At 37.4% G+C, this 26,663-nt stretch overlaps 1 protein-coding gene across 2 annotated transcripts in view; it reads left to right on the forward strand.

Moving 5' to 3' along the window:
• The window catches only part of TRAPPC11 (trafficking protein particle complex subunit 11), a 47,043-nt gene that overhangs the window by 6,515 nt on the left and 13,865 nt on the right, over positions 1 to 26,663 (forward strand). Inside the window, exons 5-25 of one of the 2 annotated variants that reach the window (XM_045785834.2) lie at positions 566 to 680; positions 4,686 to 4,785; positions 5,143 to 5,216; positions 6,775 to 6,871; positions 8,503 to 8,636; positions 9,290 to 9,437; positions 11,286 to 11,379; positions 12,127 to 12,206; positions 12,316 to 12,394; positions 12,477 to 12,531; positions 12,875 to 13,020; positions 13,461 to 13,522; positions 13,635 to 13,767; positions 14,572 to 14,702; positions 18,235 to 18,390; positions 19,946 to 20,133; positions 20,251 to 20,399; positions 20,576 to 20,697; positions 21,223 to 21,342; positions 25,223 to 25,288; positions 25,400 to 25,556. In XM_045785834.2, coding sequence (XP_045641790.2) covers positions 566 to 680; positions 4,686 to 4,785; positions 5,143 to 5,216; positions 6,775 to 6,871; positions 8,503 to 8,636; positions 9,290 to 9,437; positions 11,286 to 11,379; positions 12,127 to 12,206; positions 12,316 to 12,394; positions 12,477 to 12,531; positions 12,875 to 13,020; positions 13,461 to 13,522; positions 13,635 to 13,767; positions 14,572 to 14,702; positions 18,235 to 18,390; positions 19,946 to 20,133; positions 20,251 to 20,399; positions 20,576 to 20,697; positions 21,223 to 21,342; positions 25,223 to 25,288; positions 25,400 to 25,556 — 2,406 coding nt within the window. The remainder of the gene's footprint in view (positions 1 to 565; positions 681 to 4,685; positions 4,786 to 5,142; positions 5,217 to 6,774; positions 6,872 to 8,502; positions 8,637 to 9,289; positions 9,438 to 11,285; positions 11,380 to 12,126; positions 12,207 to 12,315; positions 12,395 to 12,476; positions 12,532 to 12,874; positions 13,021 to 13,460; positions 13,523 to 13,634; positions 13,768 to 14,571; positions 14,703 to 18,234; positions 18,391 to 19,945; positions 20,134 to 20,250; positions 20,400 to 20,575; positions 20,698 to 21,222; positions 21,343 to 25,222; positions 25,289 to 25,399; positions 25,557 to 26,663) is intronic. The other variant, XM_087856513.1, reaches the window with a different exon arrangement.

Below are 26,663 nucleotides of genomic sequence, written 5' to 3' on the forward strand. Positions count from 1 at the left end.
TTTTTAAAAAAGAATGTTATTTACTTATCAGAGGTCAGTTTGAAATTATATTCTTTCTGTGATTTTTTTTTCTTAATTTGCAATAGGACAACGAAAAAATTTGCTATAGGATTTCTTACTTCTTATAAGAAAATGTCTTAGCCTCAAATGCTTATTTCTTCTACATTCTAAGACTTTGAGAGGCCAAAATGTTTTCTGTTTCTCTTTGGAAACTTGTGGGATCCGAGTTTCAGAAACCACTTTGATGGATTATTGCTTCCATTTTTAGTTACAGTTTTTGAAACAGTTATGTGGCGTATCTGTGTTGGCATTACTTGGCCTGTCTATCTTGGCTCAGTAGAAAATTCCACAGGGTTTTCCTGACAGATACGTACTGTGTGACTTCTGAGGAACCCCCCCCCCCCGGCCCAAGATCTCTCAAGGATCCCGGAGGCCTTCTGGCATGGTGAAAGAGGGTTTGCGTTTTTCTTCCTAATTATATAGTTTAGACTTAGGGAACCGTGTGTTTAGAAAAATACATGAATCATTTTCTTTCTTTCTTCATCTTTATGGGATTTGTCAACAGGAGAAGATGTCACTGCATCAGAAAGGGCCGCAGCTTTGTGTAACGCGTGTGAACTCTCAGGAAAATCTTTGTTTGTACTGCCCCACACTGACCACCTGGTGGGTTATATCATAAGGTAAATAAAGATCTTAAACATCTTTTCTTTAGATTATTCAGAGGCATTGAAAAATCGGTTGCTTAGACTCATTTAATTAAAAAAAATACATGTTCATGGGAAAAAGTTCAAAGGCTGCAGAGGCTCTGAGGTGAAAACACAAGGCCCGTTTGTCAGCTTCTTAACCTTTTCCAGTCCCTTATTGGAACCACTATCAACAACTTCTTAAGTCTGTCTCCAAACACGTGTTTTGCTGTAAAACTGGAAGTAATCATACAATACACGCTGAACTGCCACCTAGCATTACCTCATTGGCACTATATATACGTCTAGATCAACTTCCATTTTTTAAAAAAATATTTACATGTTTTTCCGTTGTATTTTTCAATAAGCACCGTATGTCCTTTCATGACCTATTTGTCCTTTCATATGATAGTGTCTTCATTTCTGGCCTCCGTTGCTTCATTTTCCATGTGTTGATGTATATATTTAAATAATTTTTAAGAAGGGTCTGAAGCCGACTGTATCTTAAATATCTGTATAAAGCCCTTGTGTATGAAAGGCATCTGACTTAGGACACAACCATATCTTACAAAATATGTGACCATGGTCCTTTGTTTTCTAGCATTTAGTGTTGCAGAGAAGTTTGTTGTTAGTTTTTTTTTTTTTAAGATTTATTTATTTATTCATTTGTGAGAAAGAGAGTGAGAGCAGGGGGAGAAGCAGAGGGAGAGGGACAAGCAGACTCTATGTTGACTGTGGAGCCCTATGCAGGGCTCGATCCCAGGACCCTGAGATCATGATCTGAGCCAAAATCAAGAGTCGGATACTCAACTAACTGAGCCACCCAGGTGCCCCAAGAAGTTTTTTTTTTTTTTTTTTTTTTTAAAGGTTTTATTTATTTATTCGACAGAGATAGAGACAGCCAGCGAGAGAGGGAACACAAGCAGGGGGAGTGGGAGAGGAAGAAGCAGGCTCATAGCGAGGAGCCTGATATGGGGCTCGATCCCAGAACGCCAGGATCACGCCCTGAGCCGAAGGCAGACGCTTAACCGCTGTGCCACCCAGGCGCCCCCCAAGAAGTTTTATAATAGTAAATTTTTGACCAGGATTCATTTATATTTGAGTCTTTTCCTTGATTTTAACTGTTTTTCCTTTAACTGCATACATGCCCCTCAAGTTTGCTCCCTCAGGAGTAAACTTCTGGAAACGATGTCCTGTAGGAAGTAATGTGATTCTCGTTGGTGTATCAGTGACATGGCTTCTAGGAAAGAGAAGTATAAATTCAGAAGGAGAGAGCTTGAAAAGGCAACAGATGAAAGGATGAACTGCAAGAAGACTTCAGTGCTGTCAGCAAATGCAGTCTCCACACTGGAAGCAATAAGTGGTAGCCTGGGTACTCAGTCAGCTCGGCAGTGCTGAGGGTAAAGTTGAGCTGCTTGCCCAGAATGTAGGAGAAGATAATGAGTTTTGTCTTTTAGCAGTGAGTGTTGACTCCTGGGGAACCCAGAGAGGAGGGGCATTAGCTAGATAACTGTTAGCACATCCGAGCTGCTTTTCCTCCATGGAGGCCCAGCCTAGCGCCCCCGCCGGCCTGTGACCACCTCTCCAGGCCTTTGATAATTCTCCCTGGGCTTTGCACTCACTGCACAATTTCCCCGTTCACGGTGTTGTTGCCTGTCAGTGTGCTTTCATGCTAGCTGCTGCCTTCCAGCTCCCCTTCTTAGGCTCTCTTACTCAACTTTTAAGGCTGAGTTCACATGCAGCCTTCTTTAAAAAGCCATTGTCCTCCATCCTGTCCCTTAATCCAGTGATTCTTAACTGTGGTGATTTTGGCCTCCAGGGAGCATTGAGTAATGCCCGGAGACATTTATCATGGCCGCTGCTGAGACTTCCTTCCTAATACTGGCATCTGGTGGGGAGAGTTCAGGGATGCTGCTCTCCATCCTTCCGGGCACAGGAAAGCCCCACACAACAAAGAAACACCAGTGGGGCTGAGGCTGAGAAACCCTGCCTTAACGTCCTCTCCAGCTTTCAAATTTAGTATATCATGGACACAAGAGAAGCAGAAATTGTGGCTTCCGCCCTTTACCACCCCCTTCCCGGGGATTATGCCGGGGGGATTACTCCTTTAAACAAGGAGTGCAGTGTCAAAATGACTGATGTAAAAAGCAAGTGCTCTGGACCCAGGACCTCCAGACTCTGGATGTGAGCACCAGGGGTGAGACAGTCTGCAGATGAGGGAAGACAGTATGAGACCCTTTCTTCATATTTGCATTTTATCTTAAGAGAGAGGGCAAAGCTGGATATCAGTAAGTCTTCATGTGCAGTGTCTGATCTGGGAGGGAATTAACAGAGTTACCGGTGGCACCCTCACTCATTCATGTGCTTTCAGAACATTTTGATGTATTTAGTTTATAGGCTACAAGATGTCAGCAATTTGATTAATTTTTTTTTTAATGTGTCAAAGCAATAGCATGTGTATAAAACTTCTGTGTGATGTGTTGAGTGATTCTGAGAATCTTTTGTGCTTTAGGGGTTCACTGATCATTTTGAGTCAAAATACTTAAAAGAATTGTCAAACTTGTGATGAGTTAAGCATTTTTCTTCTATAAAAATCTGTGTTCCAAATCCCCAGGCCTTCCTTCTCAGGACAATAGAGTATCAGTGTCATTCTAACCAGCAGACTTTTTTTTTTTTTGGTATCATATTTTGCCTTTCAGAACAAAGGTTACCCATTTATAAAACTTTACAGTTTAGCTTAGGTTAATATATTCTTTCAAACAGTGTATGGTTCAAAGGTAGAACTTAATTTTAATTTTTTTCATGTTTTAACATTTTAAACACTGTAGTTTTAAAAATAGAAAATCTAGGGGCGCCTGGGTGGCTCAGCTGGTTAAGCGTCTGCCATCAGCTCATTGAAGATTACATGATCTCGGGGTCCTGGGATCGAGTCCTGTGTTGGGCTCCCTGCTCAGCAGGGAGCCTGATTTTCTCTCTCCCTCTCCCTGCTCATGTTGTCTCTCACTGTCACTCTCTCTCTCTCAAATAAATGAATAGAATCTTAAAAAAAAAAAAAAAAAGAAAATCTTACCTTAGGAAGTATATCGAATATTTAAAGTTTTGGCTTATCCATTTTTTTCTTAGCGTATTTTCCTTAGATGTGTCTAAACTCTTTGAATACAGCTTCAAAATTCTGTTTTATTCTGAGGAGGAAAAACCTTGAAGTCCAGCTTTCTGACTATGAATTTAGCTTTCTTTCATGCCCTAGGCAGATACTTGTAATACATACTTACTTTCACAAAAGAAACTTTGAGTTGTCTATCTGTAGTCAAATTTTCTTTGTTCCTTTGTTATCTCCAAGTTAGGGAGTGAAGCAGGATTTGAATCCTATAAATGTTACTTTCCCTCACGTGCTAGTATTTTTTTCTTTTTTTTAAGACTTCATTTATTTCCTTGACAAGCAGGGAACACAAGCAGGGGGAGGGGCAGAGGAAGAAGCAGGCTCCCTGCGCAGGACTTGATCCCAGGACCCGGGGATCATCATGACCTGAGCCAAAGGCAGATGCTTAAGCATCTGAGCCCCCCAGGTGCCTCTCATTTGCCAGTTTTCATTTTTGGTGCTTTTTCTATTAGTTTTCTTATCCTCTAACCTTAAATATTTAAAGCACAAAAAATAGTCAAATTAAGTGAATATTGGAAATCTTTTTCTTTCACACTTCTTATAAAATGAAAGAGGTGGAAGTAATCTTAGAGATTACCTAATTTCTACAAATTACAAAAAAGTTATTTTTATCAGGTATTTCTTCGACTGTAAGTAATTCAGAATGGCTTTTGGGGGGTCTTAGCTTTACATTTTTTATTTAGAAATTCAGTATATTTTGCTTCACTTTTTATCTTTACCATGAAGTAAACTAGACATCATCTCTGTCAGGATTTTGCTTTCAGGTCTTAAAAATATGGTTCTTGAGAACAGTTTAGTTTAAAATAACTTTAGTGTTTGAATGTTAATTTTTTTTTGAACAGATTAGAAAATGCCTTTTATGAACATGCACAGACTTACTACTACACGGAGATCAGAAGAGTGAAATCTCATAAAGAATTTTTGAATAAAACAACACACCAGGTACATTATTATTCCTGAAGAAGGAAATAATGGAAGCATTCTAAGAGCAGATGGTTATCATTGATTATTTTCGAAGAGATTATTAAATATCTGTGATGCTTTGATGTTTTTAATTGGTTTCTATGCTTTAAAAGTTTTTGTCTTAGCTTTTAAAAAGTAGTTTGTCTCTCTCCTTTTTGCCCTTAAAGTTCTTACAGATTTTTATAGCTTCCTTAACTATGCTTGTTTGTTGGAATAATTCTTGATCTTTTATTTTGAGTATTTTCCTTCGTACGTTGATGTCTCTTCTTAATGTTATCGTAATTTTTACATTTTAAGAGAATGTATGTAATAATATCTTTTTTCTATTTTTTTCAGCTTTTATTTGTTAGACATCAGTTCAAAATAGCTTTCTTCAGTGAATTGAAACAAGATACACAAAATGCTCTGAAGTAAGTTTTTAACAGTTGTCAAACTAAATTTTTCTTACCTTTATGTTAACAAAAACATTAATGGCAACTTCTGAATCTCAACCAAATTTTAATTAATTTAAAATGCTTATATTGGTTAGATTCAGGTATGTATGCAATATTTAATTGGTTTAGAGATGAATGGAATATAATATTTTGAGATTCAGAAATTTTTTTCATTTTACTATCAGAAGTAAATTTCATAGTATCATAAAGTTTTCTGGTCTAATTTAATTAAATTTCATGATCAAAAGAAACATATTAAAATTCTTCCCATCCTGTTGACTACTTATTTGTATATTCAGTAAAATTTTTGTGTTGACTCATTTCCACGGGTAAATATATATTAAACATTATCTTATCTAATGCTGTGAATTTCTTAATATGCATGGTGCATTGTTTAATTCAACCGTGATTTTTTTTTTTAATTAAAAAATTTTTTTAAGTTTATAATACCCCTCAACCTCATTTTTAATACGAAGGCTCTGCTTAGAAGCTTTGGAGAGTAGTTGTGTATGTGTTCGCAGTGGTCACGCATTCTATTCCTTTGCTTTTACTGAGCACAATTTAATAAAACATTTTTTTCTAGCTTTCACTCAATTTTTTGAAGATTGACAGTGGCAGTGTAACGTAGGGATAAAAAACAGCTATCTAGCCTAAAAATGAAGAGAAGCTGAGCTCGTAGGGCAGAAAAGTAAGAGAAAAAAATAAAAATAAATCTATTATTCAGAGGACTATTTCAGAAACATCTTCCTTTTTTGTTATTATGGAGGTGGTGAACGCCAGATTGTGTTCTCTAAATCTCAGCGACTCCATGTGATTGTAAGTGGCTTTAACGTAGTTCATTCCTTACCCGTGGTCTTAGTTAAAAACGTTTACTTCTAGTTCTGCTCAAAAGCAATTCTGGAAAGAAAAATTTTACCCCAGGAAGTTAGGAGCAAAGAGTTGTCTTTGGAGGAGACTGAGATGTCCTCATTGCCTTCCCTCCTCAGGGTAGGCCTCCTTCTAGCAGACTCTCCTTTCCCACCCCACTCCCCCTTTCCCAGCCCGTGCCAGAGATCAGCAGTGTCCTCTGAACCTGTAGAGATACTGGGGCTTAAAAGCCGTTGACCTGTGCTCTGTCTTGATAGCACCTTCTTTGCTAATACAACTTCTCTTGTTGGAGAAGCTCGTAATGGTGCTTTTTAAAAAAAAGCTTACTTTTTTTTTTAAAACACAATGCTAACTTTTTAATGTAATTCTGGACGATTGTCCCCTTCCATTTTCAGCTTATTTTCTGTCTGTTATCGATAGATGGTAGCAACAGAACAATGGACATGCAGTGGTTCTGTTCTTAGTGAAAAGTCATTGATTCCTCCCACATATTATTAATCAGTAGATCATTTTTTCAGGAAATCACAGATCGATATGTATAAGTTATTCCTGAGCTGTTGAGTGCTAAGAAATATTGAGTAAATATTGTCTCTTATTTCTGAGAATTTGTTCTTGGGAATCTTCTCTTAAAATTAATAATTAACCATGTTCCATATGTTACTATTAGGAATTATAGGACCGCCTATAATCTTGTACATGAATTGCGAGCCCATGAAACTAATATTCTGGAAATAAAGACTATGGCAGGATTTATAAACTACAAGGTAATGGTTCTACTTCAAATATCAGAAATTCGTCTTTAAATATTAGATTATCTTTTTGAAATTTGAAAGCCATAGTTAGTTACTTGCTCTGAAAAGTATTTGATTATTTATGTTCTCTTTTATATCTTATTTCAAATAGCATCCTGGTTCTTAGCAGCGTAATCGTAGTGCCTCGTTTTGAGTTCGTGGGTCTCAGAGTTCTCTCGTAGAGCAGTTTTACTTTTGTAAAACTCCCTTAGGAGGGTCTTCTGTTTTTAAGTGGGAGCGGGAGAGAGTGAGAAGTAAGCTACTTGTATCACTGAATTTTATAAGATGCAACAAATCAGAACTACGCGGGCCTTCCTTGGTTTAACGGCACCGCCATGCAAAAGGTGTAGCTGATCACCTGAGAGGAAACTTCTATACCTGTTACTAAATTTAAGCATTTGAGGATTGTACATGATAGAAATAGATGCCCCTAGAAGGCAGGTGGGGCTTTTTGTTTTGCTTTTAATTTTTCCACACTCATCTTTTAAAGATGGCTGGCACTGGGATGGTGGCCTGAGGGCACATAGACGCTAGAATTCACGGTGCAAACGTAAATTGATATAACGCCTTAGAGAATATTTTTGCAATGACTATACACATTTAGAGTGGGTGTTCCCTTTGATTTAGCAATTCCATTTCGGGAAATTCATCTGATATATGTGCCAAGACTTGCAAATCACATACGTAAGGATATGTATTGCATCTCGTAGTAGGAGAAGATTGGAAACTACCCAGCAATAAGTGACTGGTTAATATACTTTATAACTCCAGACAGTGGAATATTCTACAACTGTTAAGAATGAGACAGCTCCACTTATTGATATGGAATATTAGGTGAAAAAAGTAAGGTACAAAACAGCATATTTGGTGTGACGCTCTTTGTTTAAAAGGCATAGTAGATCTGTAAATGCGCATACACTTGTCTGTGCATAGACCGTATCATGGAACATGCTGGGAGCTGGTTGCCTCTGGAACAGGAAATTAAATGGCTGAGGGACAGGGATGAATGAGAGACTTAACTTTTCATATATTCCTCGTACCTAAAATATAAAACCGATGATAAGCATATGGAATAAATTTAGGCGTCATTTCTTCTGTTTTTCCTTTTACCTTACGTAGATATAGATTATTACTGTTTTGAGATAGCAATCCAGATAAAAAGTTTTCAAGAATTTCTGTAATCCTCGTTTGATATGGAGGCCACTATGCTCTAATGGTGGTATAGAAAACCTTTAGCTTTCTGCCAATTCTAAAACTGAAAGTTAATCTGTAATAGAGAAGGTAGTATTTTATTTTCACCCATTTTTGTGTTCTTTGTTACAATTTTTTTGTATTCTATTCTGTACTTTGAATAAGCTTTTCTGAGGTATACAGTAGGTTCAGTATAAATATGGAATAATTTTATTTCCTTTATCGAGGGGACATAACCTCTGGTTTTAGCATAGCCATTCTAATAGAGAAAATCCGTTTTATTGCCAAGAACTTAAGAGAGGAAATGTCATAGTCTTTTTTAAAGTTAGTCTCCCGTTTTACATATTTTTAAATGAATATGCCTTTTGACTCTATTTTCTTCTTTATTTTGGGGTTGATTTTACCTTTTGCAGATCTGTAGGCTCTGTTTTCAGCACAACACCCCATTGGATGCAATCGCTCAGTTCCGAAAACACATTGACTTGTGTAAGAAAAAAATCGGAAGTGCGGAGTTGTCTTTTGAACATGCTGCATGGATGTCTAAACAGTATGTTCTAAATTGTACTTTTAGGATTATTTTCTTTAAATTTTTTTGGGATTTGGAGGAACAGAATTAGCATGGACTTTGGTTCTCAGTTGTGCTAAGCCTTTTGTCAGTAAGTAGGCTCTTAGGGATCTAGCTAGCATAGATGTTTCCAGTAATGGTAGATGTTGATTCATAGAGTTCCTTAATGGAAATCACTTAATTCATGGTACCGTCTTTTTTATTCATCGTATATTTATGGAGTTTCCACCACGTGCCTAGGTGCAGAGAATATAGCCATGAACTAAACAAAATCCCTGCTGACATGGAATTTGCTATTCGAGACTGATGTTAAAAAATTCTAAAATGAAACCGTTTCCAGAAGCATGGCTGTATTTGAGTGGTGGGAGCTATGTTGACATACACATTGATGGTATATTTAGAACGATTTGCCAGTATAGAAGAGTCGACTTAAATGCGGAAGTTCTCTGTAACCTGTAATTAGTGTGTGTTAGTATTTACCAAGAAACCCCGACAATTTATAGTTCATCAGTAGCATTATTTTAACACAGTCTGCTGAGGTTATGTTTCCAGGATGAATAATTATTAGAAGCAAGCTGCTTTTTCTTTCCTTTTTCTTTTTCATCCTTTTTTTATTTCTTGATTTTTTCTTTAAGATTCCAGGCCTTTGGAGATTTATTTGATGAAGCTATTAAGTTAGGGTTGACAGCTATTCAAACTCAGAATCCTGGTTTCTATTACCAGCAGGCAGCATACTATGCCCAGGAGCGGAAACAGCTTGCAAAAACCCTCTGTAGCCATGAAGTAAGTTGCCAACTCCGGTATTACCTGGCTCTTAGGAAATGTATTAATCTTCTCTCGAAAGAAGATAAGACTAATTGATGTTCATAATTTTTTTCCAAGCCTTTGAATAGAATCAGTTTTTATTGTCTGTATTTTCAGGAATTACGATTATTTTCAGTTTTAACCTGAGTACTCCATTTCCACGTGTGGATTAAGCAGAAGTTTTTCTGTGAAGAGCTGACTTCTGATTGGCAAATTACTTTAAAATAAAGTCACGGTTTAGTCTGAGCCATGCTGTAACTCCCATTGATCACTGCCGTAGGAGTTTGAAGGACTTGACCTACCAGACAGGAAAATTTTGGACTTCTTTCTCTTCCTGGGGTTTTCCTCTGTGGAAAATTCTTAAGAATCAGTTCGAGGCATAATGTTAATTGCAGTTTTCTTAACGTGACATTTCATTTTGCCTTCCTTGTGGGTGATTATAGTTAGATACCAGTTTCCCCATAAGCACCTTTAAAATGAGAACGTGGTATGTATGGGTATAAGTATATCTATACGTTTGTATAGTTCTGTCAGTTTATTTTCCTTTAAAATCTGCAGTTATCTTTTCTAAAGATAGGTGAATATTATCAACAGTGCTACTTTAAAAATGGTTCCAAAAACAGTTTGCACATTAGTACTTAAAATGTTGGATTTTTTCCCCCTTAAATCATGATGTAACTACAGTTTTCTACCATGTTACTTGCATATGATTTATAACTTCATCGCATGTTTTATATTTAAAAATTAGGCATATTAAAATTTGAGCACAGTATTTTAAAAGGTGATTAAAACTACATTTTATAAGGATATAAGGAAACGGGGTTAACAAATATCCTTAGTTGGAATGTGAAATGAGATTTCTGTCAAATAATATTTTGAGAAGCCTCAAAATCATATCTTTTGACCGAGAAGTCTATTTTCAGGAAGTGTCAGGCAGATAAGAGATCCTTAGAGAGAAGTACTGAGATTTACTTATAAAGTTCTTTGGGCAGATTTATTAATTGTAATTAAAAAATTATAACAAGATGGACAACATAGGGAATTTGTTAAAATGTGGAACAGCAGGGAGCCATAACAAGTAATGGTGTAGAAGAATATTTAATGATGTGCATTTACAGAATATATTTAAATGGAAAAAGCCGGGTGAATAATTATTCCAGTTGATAACAAATAAATGTTTGCATACAAAACCTGGTAGACTAATGTATACACTGTTAACAGTTTTAATAGGTTTATAGGTGATTTAAATTTTTATCCTCTTCCTTTTGGATGTTCTCTGTATTTCTCAACAATGTACTTGCATTATATTTTGCGTTCAGAGGGAAAAAGTAACAAGAAAGAAAATCAGTGTAAATTAGTAAATTCTGGTGCCAAAAATATCCCTCCCCAACCAATACCAGGACTTAATACACAAGTGATAAAGAAGGAAAATAGTGTCTTCTTTTTAAAACTCCTTACCATGCTATTTTCGTTTGCACAAAAAACACTTATACATGTGGGATAAACATCGAACATAATTGTCATATATTTTTACTGGTTTATCATAGCAAAGATGAAAAAAATATTACAGAGTTAGTTACTATGAAATCGTTTGTCAGAATCAGGTTCATTTATTCAATTTAATTTTTATGAGGCTCTGTTGGTATTAAATGGAACATTTATTTTCATTTTTGTGAAAATTTAATGTGAAACTATTCACAACTTTGGTATCTGGACATATGTTTGATATTTGTATTTGTGAAATGTTTTTTTCTGTCAAAGATTGAAGGCAAGTTGGTTTGTGATAGGTTCATAAACTCTAACTTAGGGCTGTGTTTTACTTTACAGGCTTCTGTAACGTATCCTAATCCTGATCCGTTAGAAACACAAACAGGCGTTCTTGACTTTTATGGACAGAGATCATGGCGACAAGGAATACTAAGTAAATATTTTTTCCCTCCTCCCTTTTCTCTTAACCTCAGAAGGCACAGATTGCTATCACAGTTTTTCCATTGGCTACATAGGCTATCACAAAATATGTTGAGGTAAAAATGTGTGTTTTTTAAACATCTTTTTAAAGATTTTTCAGTTCTTTAGTTTTTAGGATGTTTTGTTTAGATCACTACATCTTCGAATAGCTTCTAATTAAACGTGAGTGTGATTAAAACATTTGGACATCTCTTGTCTTAAATGACACAAATAATAAGCCACTTCGGTCTAGTTAATATTTTAATTCTAGTTAACTTTGACGATTTATTATAGTTGATCTTTTAAAACAGTATTAACTTGTATCACCTTAGAAATGTCTCTGCATCTTTTTTGGGTTTGAGACGTACTTAAGTTGAGCAGTTTCTGTGGCCATCAAACCTTAATTGTTAAGAAATTATTTACTTTAATCTCCAGAAAGTACTCTATACTGAGAATGATGTCGATACTGTCCTTCAGGTGGTTGGTTCCACTAGGCTAGAGAATGCTGAGTTCAGTAATGTTCTCTTCAGAACGGAGATCACAGAGAAGTTGCCGTGCTAATAAAGCCGTCTCTTAGACTCTTTAAAATTCTAGAATGTTTAAGAATCTGAAATACATTACATTTAAGTAAAGGATTCAAGGAGTGTACACATCCAATGTTCATGTGAAGGATTTATGTTAAATGAGCCATCTAAGATGGGTTGCGTCTTATCTTACACAGGCTTTGATCTTTCTGATCCTGAAAAAGAGAAGGTGGGGATTCTTGCCGTTCAGCTAAAGGAGAGAAGTGTTGTTCACTCTGTAAGTTTGTGGTGGTGGTTTTCCCAATAGAAACGATTCTTCTCAGTATTCGAAGAGTACATGAGATTATTTCTTATTGGAATGTTTCACACTTTCTCTCTTCTAACAGGAAATAATAATAACTCTTCTAAGCAATGCTGTTGCACAATTTAAGAAGTATAAATGTCCAAGAATGAAAAGTCATCTAAGTAAGTATCCATAACATGCCATAGTGTCATGTGACTTTGAATAGTTTAGAATTATGTACATAAAATCTTTTTGCCTTTCCAGTGGTTCAAATGGGAGAGGAGTATTATTATGCAAAGGATTATACCAAAGCTTTGAAGTGAGTCCTATCCCCCATTTATTTTTATAAGTAATCTCATTACCTTACAGCAAAATGAGAATAGAAATGTGTTTTGAAGGATTTATTATTTCCATATTTATTGCTATTTCTATGAAACTGCATTTCTGTGATGTTTTTTTTCAAGTGCTGTCTGCCAGTACAATCATTCTCAAAGTCTTAGGAAACCATGTTTAGCTAAATGTGAAATTACCCATTAAACTATTTCAGTAAGAGTTTCTGACGTGTATATAAAATGAGTCAAGCATGTTACTTCCTCCAAGACGTCTTCAGGGCCTTTCTAGTGAAGCTGTTTCAGTGTGTCTGACATCTTGCCTTCTGTCAGGTTGCTGGATTACGTGATGTGTGATTATCGGAGTGAAGGATGGTGGACCCTGCTTACATCCATATTGACCACAGCTCTGAAGTGCTCCTACCTCATGGCCCAATTAAAAGATTACATTACTTACTCCCTAGAACTCCTTGGAAGAGGTAACTTGGTGTTCTTTCAGTACAGTTCTGAATCTTTAAAATTCTGTAGTGTCTTTAAGCTTCTTAAAACTGAAAGAATAGTTCTCGAATCTTTGACCGTACTTCCGCCCGGCGTAGATTGGTTTGCCAGGTGAAGGGACTCATACTTTCAGGGAACTTACTATAGTCGAGGTCTCATGATAGTTGAGAAAAACAAAATTCTTCTTCCCTTTTTTTTTTTTTTAAATATGTCATGAAATGGTTTTTCCCATTGAGTTCAAATGTGAGAATCTAGAGCGTTGGGGCTCACGTAGGAAGCTGTGTTGTTGTACATTGTCTGGAATTGTGCTTAGCTGTCTCAGAAGAGGTATTTATTCTGTAGTATTTTAATACCTTCTGTGGGGGTAGTGGCCTTACTTGCCCGTCTTACAGTTACAGTTCTCCTACTTCCTTCATGTTAGCTTCAACTCTGAAAGATGACCAGAAATCTCGGATTGAAAAGAACCTCATAAATGTTCTGATGGTAAGTCGGAGTTCTTTTATAATAGAAGCGCGTCCTGGGGCTATGTAGACCTAGACCTGTATCTGTGTATTTTTATCGCTAGCTGAGCGAATGGTACTTTGTGTTGGTGCAGAATGAGAGTCCTGATCCGGAACCCGACTGTGATGTCTTAGCTGTGAAAACGGCTCAGAAGCTGTGGTCGGACCGCATCTCCCTGGCTGGCAGCAATGTCTTCACGATAGGGATGCAGGACTTCGTGCCGTTCGGTGGGTAGCCCGCGCCTGCAGTGTTATTTCAGAGAAATCATCCTTATTGCTACAAAATGAACAGTTGCGGAACCGTAAATATAAAAGTCAAAGAATGTTCAAAATATGTCATCCTATAGATGAAATTGTGATTTTTTTTTCTTTCTCCCCATTGACTTATAAAGATTTTCAAAAATTTAAGTACTTAGCTTATGTATTAAAATTTACTTCGTTCGTTTGTAGTTTAGGTGTGATTTGAAATGCATTTGAAAAGACAGTCCTTTAAAAAGCTTATTCTGTAATGCCTAGATGGATATTTTTTTTAAGTTTTTTTTTTCTGTAAAGATTTTATTTATTTATTTGACAGAGAGAGAGAGACAGAGAGGGAACCCACGCAGGTGGAGTGGGAGAGTGAGAAGCAGGGTTCCTGTTGAGCCGGGAGCCTGATGGGGGCTCAATTCCAGGACCCTGAGATCATGACTTGAGCCGAAGGCAGACGCGAAAGGACTGAGCCACCCAGGCACCCCAGGAGGGTATTTTGAAATAAGTTAAAACTAACAATGATTTTTTTCCCTTTAAACTCCTATGTTAGTTACATTTCAGGAGCAACTATGTTTTTAGAATTAAAGGTGGTTTTGAAGTTATACTTTCTTTAACTTTGTTTTGTTTATTTAAAAATGAGCTGCATTTATGTGTATTGAAATGCTTCAAGGGCAGAATTCAGTGAGACTATCCAAGGTGGACGTTTCCTTCCGGAAGAATAAGTGTCATGGCTGTGTGCCTCAAGGGTCCTGTAACGTGTGACTGTCTTTGTTTTATTTCTAGTACAATGCAAAGCCAAGTTTCACGCCCCGAGTTTTCATGTTGATGTTCCTGTGCGGTTTGATATCTATCTGAGGGCTGACTGTCCACATCCCATTCGGTTTTCCAAGCTCTGTGTCAGCTTTAATAATCAGGTAACAGTACCTCTTACTGCGTTTTTACCATGTGTGTATCTTATTGTAGCTTCCATTAAATTAGATGAAATGAACTTAGCGAATTCTAGGTCTTAATGGTTACATTGTAACAAATGGACTTTGGTAAAGTCTATTTGAAAATAAGTGGATTTATAGTTCTCAACTTCTGTATTAGCCTTTCAAGTTTTACACTTTTCCCTACGTTTTTTCTTCCATCCTTAGGAAATGAAGGAACTTTATTTTTTGTAATATGTAACTTGAATTTCAAATGAAATCTATCAAATATAATCTAATTTTCAAAATCATTTGTTTTATATTCTAACACTGGTATTAGTTTTTTATTATTAAACTGTTAAATGTTTGATGTTAAAGAAATTGAACTGAAAAGATGAATATAAAGTGAAAAGTAAGTGTGTGCCCCTCAATTCCATTCCCCAGAGTCATCACTATTAACTTCCTGAACAGTCTAGACATTTTCTGCGTATGCACATAGAAGCAGCTTTTTCTTTCTGCGGAGCTAGGATTATATACATTTGCACATTTCTGTAGTATATTAGAATGTTGTCAAGTACTTGATTACATTCCAAATATTTCAGTTACAAGCTCACTTCAGAGATCATTATCTTCTGGTCACCCAGAAAGTATATTGAGCCGTTAACCAGCAAGCATTTAACCAGCAAGTATTCTTAGCATCGTGGTGAACCTCAAAGCATTTAGCATATATCAGCCCTGTTAAAATGGAAACATTTTGGGGGCAGGGACCAGGACTGACTCACAGACTGCCCTCGTAGGTAGTGAGGACTAAGTTACGTGGTGTGGGCTAGAAATACAGTTACAGTAGACGTGCTGAAGAAAAGGGATGAAGTTTCAAGGATAAGATGAAAGGAAGCTACTATAAAGCAGTGAGAAGGAGGAACATGTTTGGAAGAGGAAACGCCAAACAGAAGCAGAAGTATACATTCTGGGTTAGGGGCAGTGGGGACCCCGGCCTCCCAAGACCAGAGGGGCTGTGAGCCGGGCCAGTGGGACATGAGGCCGCGTGGCTTGAAGGAGCTTGAAGAGTTCAGCAGGGATTGGCTAGTAAGAGAAGTATTTAAAGATTTATTTATCCATTCATTTATTCATGTTCTATTATTGGATGGAGGTAAAGAAAGAGCTTTACCTATCTTAATATATATATATATATATATATATATATATATATATTTTTTTTTTTTTTTTTTTTTTTTTTTTTTTTTTGACTCTTCACAACTGAAAAATTGCCCTGGAATAGGATCAGTTCAATGAACTGGGGTCACCTGAAAATCATTTTGTTTTATTCAACTTCAGACCATTACCCAGCGATTCCTTCTGATCAGTTTGAGGGTTTTAAAGCAAGAGCATGAAATGTAGAATTTAAGAAACTTCTTTCCAGTGATGAAATAGAAAGCAATGATCTTACGGAGCCTCTTTCTATGAATCCAGCTACTGACGTGTGAGGATTTGCATTAGGGTGTTCCTGGTGGCAATGGACAGAAAGGGCTACCAGGGACATTTACAAAAGGAATCTGGGTTGCTGAGTATTTGTTGTAGAAGATAAGGGGGGTAGCATGAATAAGGGACAGCCCCCCACCGGCCAGTAACTGTTTATTTTATGGTTAAAGCGTGCCTACCGCATGATGATTTGAAACGTGTACATATGTTTGCAAACTGGTAGATTCCTTAGTATCAGTCACCTCAAATAATGACCTTTTTCTTTTGTGGTGGGAACATATAGGATCTACTCTCTTAGCAACTTTCAGGCATATAATAGGGTTTGACTAAGTACGGTCACCATGCTGCACGTTAGATCCCCAGAACCTATTTGCCTCGTCCCTGGAAGTTTGTGCCCTTGGATCAGCATCTCCCATCCCCCTACCCCTCAGCATCCGCCGTTTTACTGTTTGTGTGCGTTCTAGATTCCACGTGTAAGTGAGATCACTCGGCAGTACAACAGGAGATTTTGTATGTGATGTTACTTCTTGGGTTGCTCTTGCCTCCTCTTATAATTCCTTCTCATGTTCTGTGCCCTTAAAAGCCTCACTTCCTCAGGGACGCCTCCCCTGCCTACCTGATCGATTTGCCGAGCCATAAGCCTCCATAGTACTTATCACAGCTGTGGTTTCACTTTTGTCTGAATGATTATTTGTTAAATTGTGTTCTTTATTAGAATGTAAGCTCTCCTAGGACAGATAATTTTTTTCCCTCAATCATGAAAATTTTTTTGGAAATAGTCTAAATCTGGAATTAGAGGATAAATAGATCCTTATTTTACTTTTCCCATTATATCCTACTATCCCATTTCTTCCCCCCTTTTCTTAAACAACAACTTCTATTATTAAAAACTAGTTTAAAATATTAAGATAAAATGAAAAGCAATTAGTTTTTAAAGGTAGATTATATTCTGAATATATGTTATTTGAAATCCAAGATACAAATCATAAGAAAAAAAGTAGTACTTAGGTTTCAGAAGCATGGAATAGAAATAGAAATAGAGGGAAAGTGTATAAAGTATATAAAGTATATAAAAAAACTTTTTTTTAAATTTTCTGTGAAGATAGTTCATTTGCTAGGATAGAAGATGGCTCTTGGAAAGTTCTTGAAATTTATTGAATGGATGAGAATGGTGATTCCATAGATGTACATAGGAAGGATGTCTCCCTTTGTTCCTCTGTAAGGAGCTGCTCTTCTGGGATGATAGATGTATATCCAGTTTCGGACATGCTGAATTTGAGTGGTAGTAGAATTCTCCTCTAGACAATTGTGGATAGGAACTTTCGGCTAAGGGAATAGGACAGAATTAGTTTTTTTTTTTAAAGATTTTATTTATTTATTTGACAGAGATAGAGACAGCCAGCGAGAGAGGGAACACAAGCAGGGGGAGTGGGAGAGGAAGAAGCAGGCTCATAGCGGAGGAGCCTGATGTGGGCCTCGATCCCATAACGCCAGGATCACGCCCTGAGCCGAAGGCAGGCGCTTAACCGCTGGGCCACCCAGGCGCCCCAGAATTAGTTTTTAATGTAGGAAATATTAGCGTAGAGATGTGGAATATGTAGAAATGGCTAAACTTTGTAATGAAATGACTATAAAGGGAAAAGAACTGAAAGCTAAGGAATGAAGCCCGCGGAGCCTCTGAATTTTGAGGGAAAAACAGTAGTCAAGAAGGATGATATTATAGGGTCACAGAAGCCAAGTAAAAAGAAAGCTCTTTAAGAAAAGGGGACAATAGACAGTAACGTCCAAAGAAACAAAGAATAGATCTTTTTTTCTCTCCAGGATAGGGGTGTGTGGATGTTTGCAGAAATCAGCTTACATGTGGGGAACTGTCTTCACCTTGTGCAGCACGGAGAGGATGAGTGCTTCTGTTAGGCCTAAACTACTTCTCATTCATCACCCTTCATGATGCTTTAGTTTTCGAGTAGTTAAACTTACCTAGCTCCAAATCATTTAGTGTCACCAAAACATACGACAGTTGATGTTTATAAACTGTGACCCTTGCTAACCTCTTTTACAGGAATATAACCAGTTCTGTGTAATCGAAGAAGCAACCAAAGCAAGTGAAGTTTTGGAAAATTTGACTCAGGGAAAGATGTGCTTAGTTCCTGGTAAAACAAGGAAGTTTTTATTTAAATTTGTTGCAAAAACTGAAGACGTGGGAAAGAAAGTTGAGGTTAGTTATGAAATTTGTTTAAAACAGACTTTAAGTGACAAAAGTAGTGTGTGTATGTCAGAAAAAATTTCAAATCGTACACAAGTTTATTAAGTAAAAAATGAACATCTTCCGCTTGGACTTCCCAAGGGATATCATTCATGGTTTGGTGGGTTTTCTTTTATTGGGACTGTACTATACATAATATTTTATCGTTGACTTTTTTCACTTACCAGTGTATATTAGGCATCATTTCCCGTTAGTACATACGACCAGCCTGATTTTTAATGGCTACACAATCAGTTAAAGACTTCTAAACAAAATATATATATTAAATACTGTAGCAATTGTATTTTGTATAATATGACATAATTCAGGCTAGCGATCTATATTACGTTAATGTTTAAACATTTCTGATTGCATTTTTTAAAGAAAAAAATGAAGATATCTATTTTAAAGGATTTGCTTAATGTGCATAGTTAAAATACCTTACAGAAATATATGATGGAAGCATTATTTTTATCGAGCATAAACTCTGGAACCAAACTACATGGGTTTAAAGTCCACCTCTCCAGCTTACTAGCGTATGGCCCTGAACAGTTACTTGACCTCTTTGTATCTCAGTTTACTCATCTCTATTTATTTATTTATTTTTAAATATTTTATTTATTTATCTGACAGAGACAGCCAGTGAGAGAGGGAACACAAGCAGGGGGAGTGGGAGAGGAAGAAGCAGGCTCCCAGCAGAGGAGCCTGATGTGGGGCTCGATCCCATAACGCCAGGATCACGCCCTGAGCCGAAGGCAGACGCTTAACGACTGCACCACCCAAGCGCCCCTCAGTTTACTCATCTTTAAAGTGGGGATAATAATGGTACTTACCTCTTAGTGTTTTGTGAGGATTAAATCAGTTAGTTGATGTAAGTTGATTGGAATAGTGATTAGTACATAGTAAGCTCTCTAAGTGCCCATGGCTTGAAATCATGGTGATGATTGGCTAATCTAACCTTAGGACCATTTCTAAGATAGAAACAGAAGACTATACTACCAGTATTCCCATAACTCTTTCTGTGAACCTGTTGATTTTACTATTAATCAAAATCCAGCGTCTTTTGCTTATTCACTAAAAAAAAGTTCTTTATGATTTTGACTAAATCCCTAATTACATTATTTTTTACAAGGTACCTAAGGAAGCCTACCAGATAGAAACCATAATTAATAACACTATTTTGAGTACATTTGTTAATGGATTTAGTTGAAAGGAACATTTATTCATTTAATAATAGTATAGATGTCTTTGGGAAAAATAGTTTGGAATTAGGAATTAGGTTATGAGTATGTTCACAGTCATCAAAACATTCATGTGTTTCACTCAGCAGCCACTAATTGAACATCTGTTACATGAGGTTATTATCTCTGTTTAAAGGTGAGCCTAGTCAGTGTCACAGCTAATAGATGACCAGGACAGCTGTCACAGCAGGTGTTCTGACCTTATCACCCTGTGGGTCTCTAGAGGAACTCGACAGACTAGCAGTCACTGCGTCATTTGTCATTTCTGACAGCCCTCCATCTTTCAGATTACTTCGGTAGATCTGGTTCTGGGCCACGAGACGGGAAGATGTGTGGTTTTGAATTGGCAAGGAGGAGGAGGGGACGCCGCTTCCTCCCAAGAAGCCTTGCAGGCCTCGCGTTCTTTCAAAAGACGGCCTAAGCTCCCCGACAATGAGCTTCACTGGGACAGCATAGTCATTCAGGCAAGCACAATGTACGTCCACCTCGAGAGCAGATTGTGCAAGGCCATCTTGTTTCTTCTAAATACTTTGTTTGAATAACTTGTTTTCTTAAAAATCGGTTACTCAGCTACAGTTTTTTTTCCCCAAAGGATCATCTCCAGAGTTCCAAACATTTCTGTCCATCTGCGACATGACCCTCCTGCCCTGACTAATGAAATGTATTGTTTGGTTGTGACCGTTGAGTCCCACGAGAAGACCCAAATCAGAGACGTGAAGCTCACCGCTGGTTTAAAACCCGGTAAACATCCCTTTTTAAAAATTGGTCAATGTTCATTCAACATAAAATAAATATCAGTGGTGTCAACTACAGGAAGTTTATTTAAAATATGGTTGTGAAATGGTCTATGCAGTATGAATTGTTAGGATAATGTTTGAATTCTCTGTATTTTAAAACACTGCTATTAACACTTTTAGGACAGGATGCCAATTTAACTCAGAAAACGCACGTGTCTCTTCATGGAACAGAACTGTGTGATGAGTCCTACCCAGCTTTACTCACCGACATTCCTGTGGGAGACTTACATCCGGGGGAACAGGTGAACCTTGGTCAACTACGATGGGAGAGGAAATCACCTAGATTGCAGTTTTAAATATGTAGCGAGTCTTAGATAGTTCTAGAGCATTTTAACAGCATATCCTGAGACTAAAAATGGGGTTTAACTAATGCACATTTTGTACACATTTTACATATTTAAGTGTGTAAAATGTTGTAAGCGGTTTTTATACGAGTGATTTTAGAGTAAATGACCCTAATATGGAGAACTAGTTGCCCTGATAAAATAACTAAATAACATTAAATATGTAACTTAGTGAAATAACTTCTCAGGCAGCTTTTATTTCCAAACTAAGCACAAACAATTGTTGGAAAGTTGAGAATGATGGTAAGAAAAGGTAGAATAGTCATGATCACACTCTTATACTGAGGCAGGAACAGCCTGTAAAAAGTGTTCAAGAATTTAGTCAGTTGGTCCAGTAAACTCTTAAAAGGTAGGGAACGTTACCCTAGAATATGTGTCAGGAGGAAATCTCTGAACTATTAAAGTGCTTTTATTTTGTTACAGCTAGAAAAAATGTTGTACGTTCGCTGTGGAACAGTTGGTTCAAGAATGTTTCTCGTGTATGTTTCTTACCTGATCAATACAACTATTGAAGACAAAGAAATTGTTTGCAAGTGTCACAAGGTATAACTTCTCGTAACTCCTTCAGGAAGGATCCTATGTGGAGTGTTTCCTGTTTTGTGTTTTTAGTTTACCTGTAAAAACATGAGCAGCTTAGGTGCTTGTAATCTATTACAAAGTTTTTTAAAATTTACAAATTGTAATTAAACATCTCTTGGGTTTTTTGTGGGGTTTTTTTTTTTGGTTTTTTGTTTTTTTATCATTTATACCTATTATAAATGACATACTATGGCCGTCAATGCTCAAACTTTAGAAAATTGGCCTCCGTGGCTTTTCGTACAGTCAAGGGGTTTGGGATCTTTTGCAAAAAATCTTGAGATTCTAAACCTATGTGTTTCTTTATAAACTCACACATTAGACAAAATCAGTAAGCTGGTTATATGCTGAAGATTTTGGAGGATGGGAGGTCTCCTTTTATGAAATATTTTTTCTGGTAAATGGAGTCTGGAAATTGTTTCTGGTAAGTGCAGACAGAGAGAATGAAAATAAGAAGGCCAGCATGGTCATAGTCAGCGACTCGGAGGCAACTGCTGTCACCTCGTTGGTGTATTTTCTGTTGGTCTCTTCTTTTATAGCGATTTGGGGGAGCCATGTTTTATTTAGATTTAACCATATTGTCTGTAATTGCTTGTATCTTCTTTTAGTAATGGAAAATCGTGATATTTCCTGTCTTATTAGTCTTACCTGTGTTGTTTTGGCCTGTTCTCAGGAACTGGGCCCTCCGCCGGCAGAGGAGAAGTCCAGTCAGTTTGGCCATTTGTAGTATGGTTATGGCACAGAGTCTGGGCCGTCGGCTGTTTTGTGAGTCAGTGGAAGGCAACCCCATCCTAAGCGAGTTAGGAGTATTTCCCAAGTAGAAGGAGGGAAGGCATTTAATATATAAAGATTTCACTTAGCCTGATGCACTGGAAGGAATCCTGGATGGTGAAGTAGGAGGGAAGAGTGCCAGTCTCAGCCTGGCCTCCTAACGTGGTGCTCAGGCTAGCCACGCGCTCCTCTGGCCTCAATTTCCTCATCTCCGAGACAAGAGCGGTACAGCTCTGTGTGGCTTCAGAGTCCTGAGCCCCGGATGTCATTTCTACTTGGGATAATGATGCTTCCAGTAGACTTGGAACATACCTTTTTAGAATAATTGTCTGCTGTGTAGGAACAATCCTGGCATCAAGCTACAGCGGTGTGCAGTGCTCTCTTCTCTCAGGGCACAATATCACTGAGGTGCATGCTGCTTGTTTTTAATCCCCTTCCCCTATTTCCCCATCTCCCCACCACCCTCCCCTCCCGTAACCATCACTGTGTTCTCTACAGTTTTAGAGTCTTTTGGTGTGTCTCCTTTTGTCTTCATCTGTTTTGTTTCTTAAATTCCACGTATGAGTGAAATCATATGGTATTTGTCTCTGACTGACTTTTTTCACTTAGCATCACACTCTGTCACTCCATCTGTGTCGTTGTAAATGGCAAGATTGCATTCTTGTTTATGGCTGATTGGTATTCCACTGTGTAGGTGTGGGTGCGTGTATATATCTGCCGTCTTTTTGATCCATCCATCTATTGATGGACATTTGGTTTGCTTCCACAATTTGGCTCTTGTAAATAATGCTGCAGTAAACATAAGGATGCATATATCCCTTTGAATTACTGTTTTCATATCTTTGGGTACATACTCAGTAGTGGAATTACTGGATCACATGATAATTCTATTTTTAATTTTTTGAGGAACCTCCGTACCTTTTTCCACAAAAAAATATCGTCTGCCCATTTTTTAATTGGATTATTTGGTTGTTGTGGTGTTGGTTGTATAAGTTTTTTATATTTTTTGGATACTAACCTTTTATTGGGTATGTCATTTGCAGACATTTTCTCCTATTTAGTAGGTTGTCTTTTAGTTTTTTTAGAGAAGCTATTTATTCTTCTATCAGCCAGTCCATTCCCAAGATGAGCTTTTAAGGGACACTAATTCTGAGGGACAGAAATAGATATTACACAAAAGAATGAATTGGTCAAATATGTTTGGTTAAAAGGTGTTAAACAGATATTTTGACTCAGGGTTTAATGCAGCTTTGAATTTGCTAATGCGTATTGAGAATTTCTCAAAAGGCTGTGGTGATTATCTTTTAAAATTATCTTACTAAGAAGCACTTCTCTCATGGAATATCTGTCTTACAGGGCCTACTGTTATTTGTAAGACATTTTGGAAATTTAAATGTAAATTCTTTTCCCTTTATTGGATTAAATCTCATTTTTACCTGCCTGTGAGTCTGCTTCGTAGGCCGTGTGGAAATTTAAAGTGGGCCACATCTAAGCAACTCACTGATTTGCTTCTTCATTTCCATATATCTTTTCTGTGCGGGAATACTGAGGCCCTAGGCTTTAGATCATGGAACCCCTGCATGGGTTTTCAACCACTAATATAAGACTTACTACAGTTTCTTAAAAAGTTAGCTTGATGGTATTGAGAGGAAGTATTTGAAGCATATTATAGTAATAAACATGGTTTAGGCATTCCACTAGTGCTGCTTATACATTGCCTCACTTCATTGTCAACAGCTCTTTGAGGATTGTGAAACTGAGACTCAGAGAACATGTCCCCTCCCCAGGGTCACCTCACCTCACTGTGCCCAAAGTACGCACGGTGAATAAAGAATGTGTTCTCCAGGATTAAAACCCAAATCTACCTGGCATTTTTACAGCCTGAGTTTTTAATCAACATGACTTTTTTTTAAAGATTTTATTTATTTGACAGAGAGAGAGAGAGGCAGCGAGAGAGGGAACACAAGCAGGGGGAGTGGGAGAGGAAGAAGCAGGCTTCCTGCTGAGCAGGGAGCCGGATGTGGGGCTCGATTCTAGAACACTGGGATCATGACCTGAGCTGAAGGCAGACGCTTAATGACTGAGCCACCCAGGCATCCCTCAACATGACTTTTTTTTTTAAAGGGTTCTCACCATTGGGCTGGGTGGTTTGGTTCCAAAGCCATAGTAACCCCAGTGTTTAGTGAATACACTCAGGAGACGTAGTGCGTTGGTTAAGAGTATAGGCTTCAGGATCAAATCTGGGTCCGTTTTTGCCTTTGTCACTTACTAGCTATGTGTGACCGCTTCATCTTAAAATGAGGAGTGTGGGCTGCCTGGGTGGCTCAGTCGGTTAAGCGTCTCTCTTCAGCTCAGGTCATGATCTGAGGGTCCTGGGATAGAGTCCCATATCGGGCTCCCTGCTCAGCGGGGAGTCTGCTTCTCCCTCTCCTTCTGCCTCTCCCCCCACCCCCGCTTGTGTGTGTGTATGTGTGTGTGTGCATACTATCTCTTTTCCTCTCTCTCTCTCTCAAATACATAAATAAAATCTTAAATCTTTATAAAAAATTGCAAGTATAATGGCGCCTGTTTCCTTGAGTTCTTACAAACATTATGTAATGCTGCTGTAGTGATTATGGCACTGTCATATTTTATTATTGTTACTATCATTATTATTAGTCATCTTGTGTTGAGTCAAGGTGAAGAACCTAGACAAAAAGAAGACTCAGATTCACCACTAGCTTTGTGGGCCGAGGCCAATCATTTAACCTTCCTTAACCTCTGGTTCCTCTTCTGTAACATGGTGACAATGCCCGTCCTGCTCACTTTTACTAGATCCTGAGATAAATAATGTGTTAGAAAGCACTTGCAGTGTGAACTGTTATAAAACTGTAAGATAATTTAGTAGAAATAGTGGTCTGGTCTCTCTCCATAGGTTTTTACAAATATTATCTGAGGGGACGATCCTAGCTTCTTAATATATAAATTGGGATTATTTACTAATCTGTTACAGATTATGTTTTGTACACCTTCTATTTTTAAAACTATTTTTAAGTTTAGAAAAGCCACTGAATGTGCCCTTTAAATTTTCTTGCAGGATGAAACTGTAACTATAGAAACTGTCTTTCCATTTGATGTCGCGGTTAAATTTGTCTCTACAAAGGTATGTTTCTATAAAGCATTTTGGAAATCATTTCAGTTACAAAAATTAACAGAAAAAAGTAAAACGGATTACGATAGTTCCAGACAGACCTTTTGTCTTCATTTGTGACAGTTTGAGCACCTGGAAAGGGTCTATGCGGACATCCCCTTTCTATTGATGACGGACCTTTTAAGTGCCTCACCTTGGGCCCTCACTGTTGTATCCAGTGAGCTCCAGCTTGCTCCTTCTATGACCCCGGTGGATCAGCTGGAGTCCCAAGTGGACAAAGGTGAGAATGGATCATCCCCCTTAATTAGAAGACAGGTGCGTGCGTGTGTATGTGTAGGTTACCAGTTTAAGAGTTAGCCTTTTGCTAAGGGAGGGTAATTGAGACTGATACTCACAAAAGCAAATAAATTTGGAATTAAGGTAGAATTAGTATCATTTACACTTTGCTTGAGTATACCTTATTTTAACATATAAGATTTTTGCTACTAGATGGAAGTTACTCTTTGAAAAATGTACTTGAAAATAAAATATTTTTTCATATTCGAATTTTTTATAGATTGCTTTTTTTCTCATTTGTAATTGTTTACTATTATGTATAACTTGAAATGGTAAAACGTGTTTATTAAAGAAACTTGGGGAAAATATAAAAGAGTAGACAATAACTTTTCTAAATCATCTACAACAGTATAGAGAAGAGATACCAGGGTGTTACCTTTCTGGTGCATAATACTTTGGACTTGTATGTTCTTGAGCTGTTAGAGAGAAAAAAAATGAGTTTGAATGTTAACCCAAGCAAAATCGTGCTCAGCTGTATTAGAAAGGTAAATATTGTATGCAAAAAAATCATGAGATATTCTTAAAACCAAATGTAAGTGAGTCATTTATTTGCTCTGTTTACTACTGGACTTTAGTGTTACAAGTCATATAGCTGATTTGCAATACAGATTAAAATTAGATGAGTAGTTTTAGAATTCCAGTGTATTTTTTGCATCTGGCCTGAAAATAAGTTTCAGTATCTATCAATAAATAATCAACAGGTATTTATCGAGGTCACTGTGTGGCACTGCGTCAGGTTCTCAAGACACCAAAAGAGCCACCAGCCTTCATAGTCACTTCTGTGCATTTCGGGAAAGTCATCATAAAGGACGATAGGTGAAATAGATAGGTAGATAAAATCAAACATGTCCCTAAACCTCCCTGTTTAAATGCTACAAATAGGCCCCGATTCTGTGAAGTAATAATACTACTAACCCCTATTTCCTTTCGGAATGCCTTCGTAAGTTTCGTCCTTCTGTCTTTGGAAACTTGGTTTTCTCTTGTGGTTTTGGAAGTCATTGTCTCTGGTTCTACTTTGTTTCTCTGTCCTCTTCTTCCTTTTCTCCTCCCT

This window comes from Ursus americanus, chromosome 27 (assembly GCF_024610735.1).
Source record: "Ursus americanus isolate L20-20 chromosome 27, mUrsAme1.1.p, whole genome shotgun sequence".
In the NCBI taxonomy this organism is placed as follows: domain Eukaryota; kingdom Metazoa; phylum Chordata; class Mammalia; order Carnivora; family Ursidae; genus Ursus; species Ursus americanus.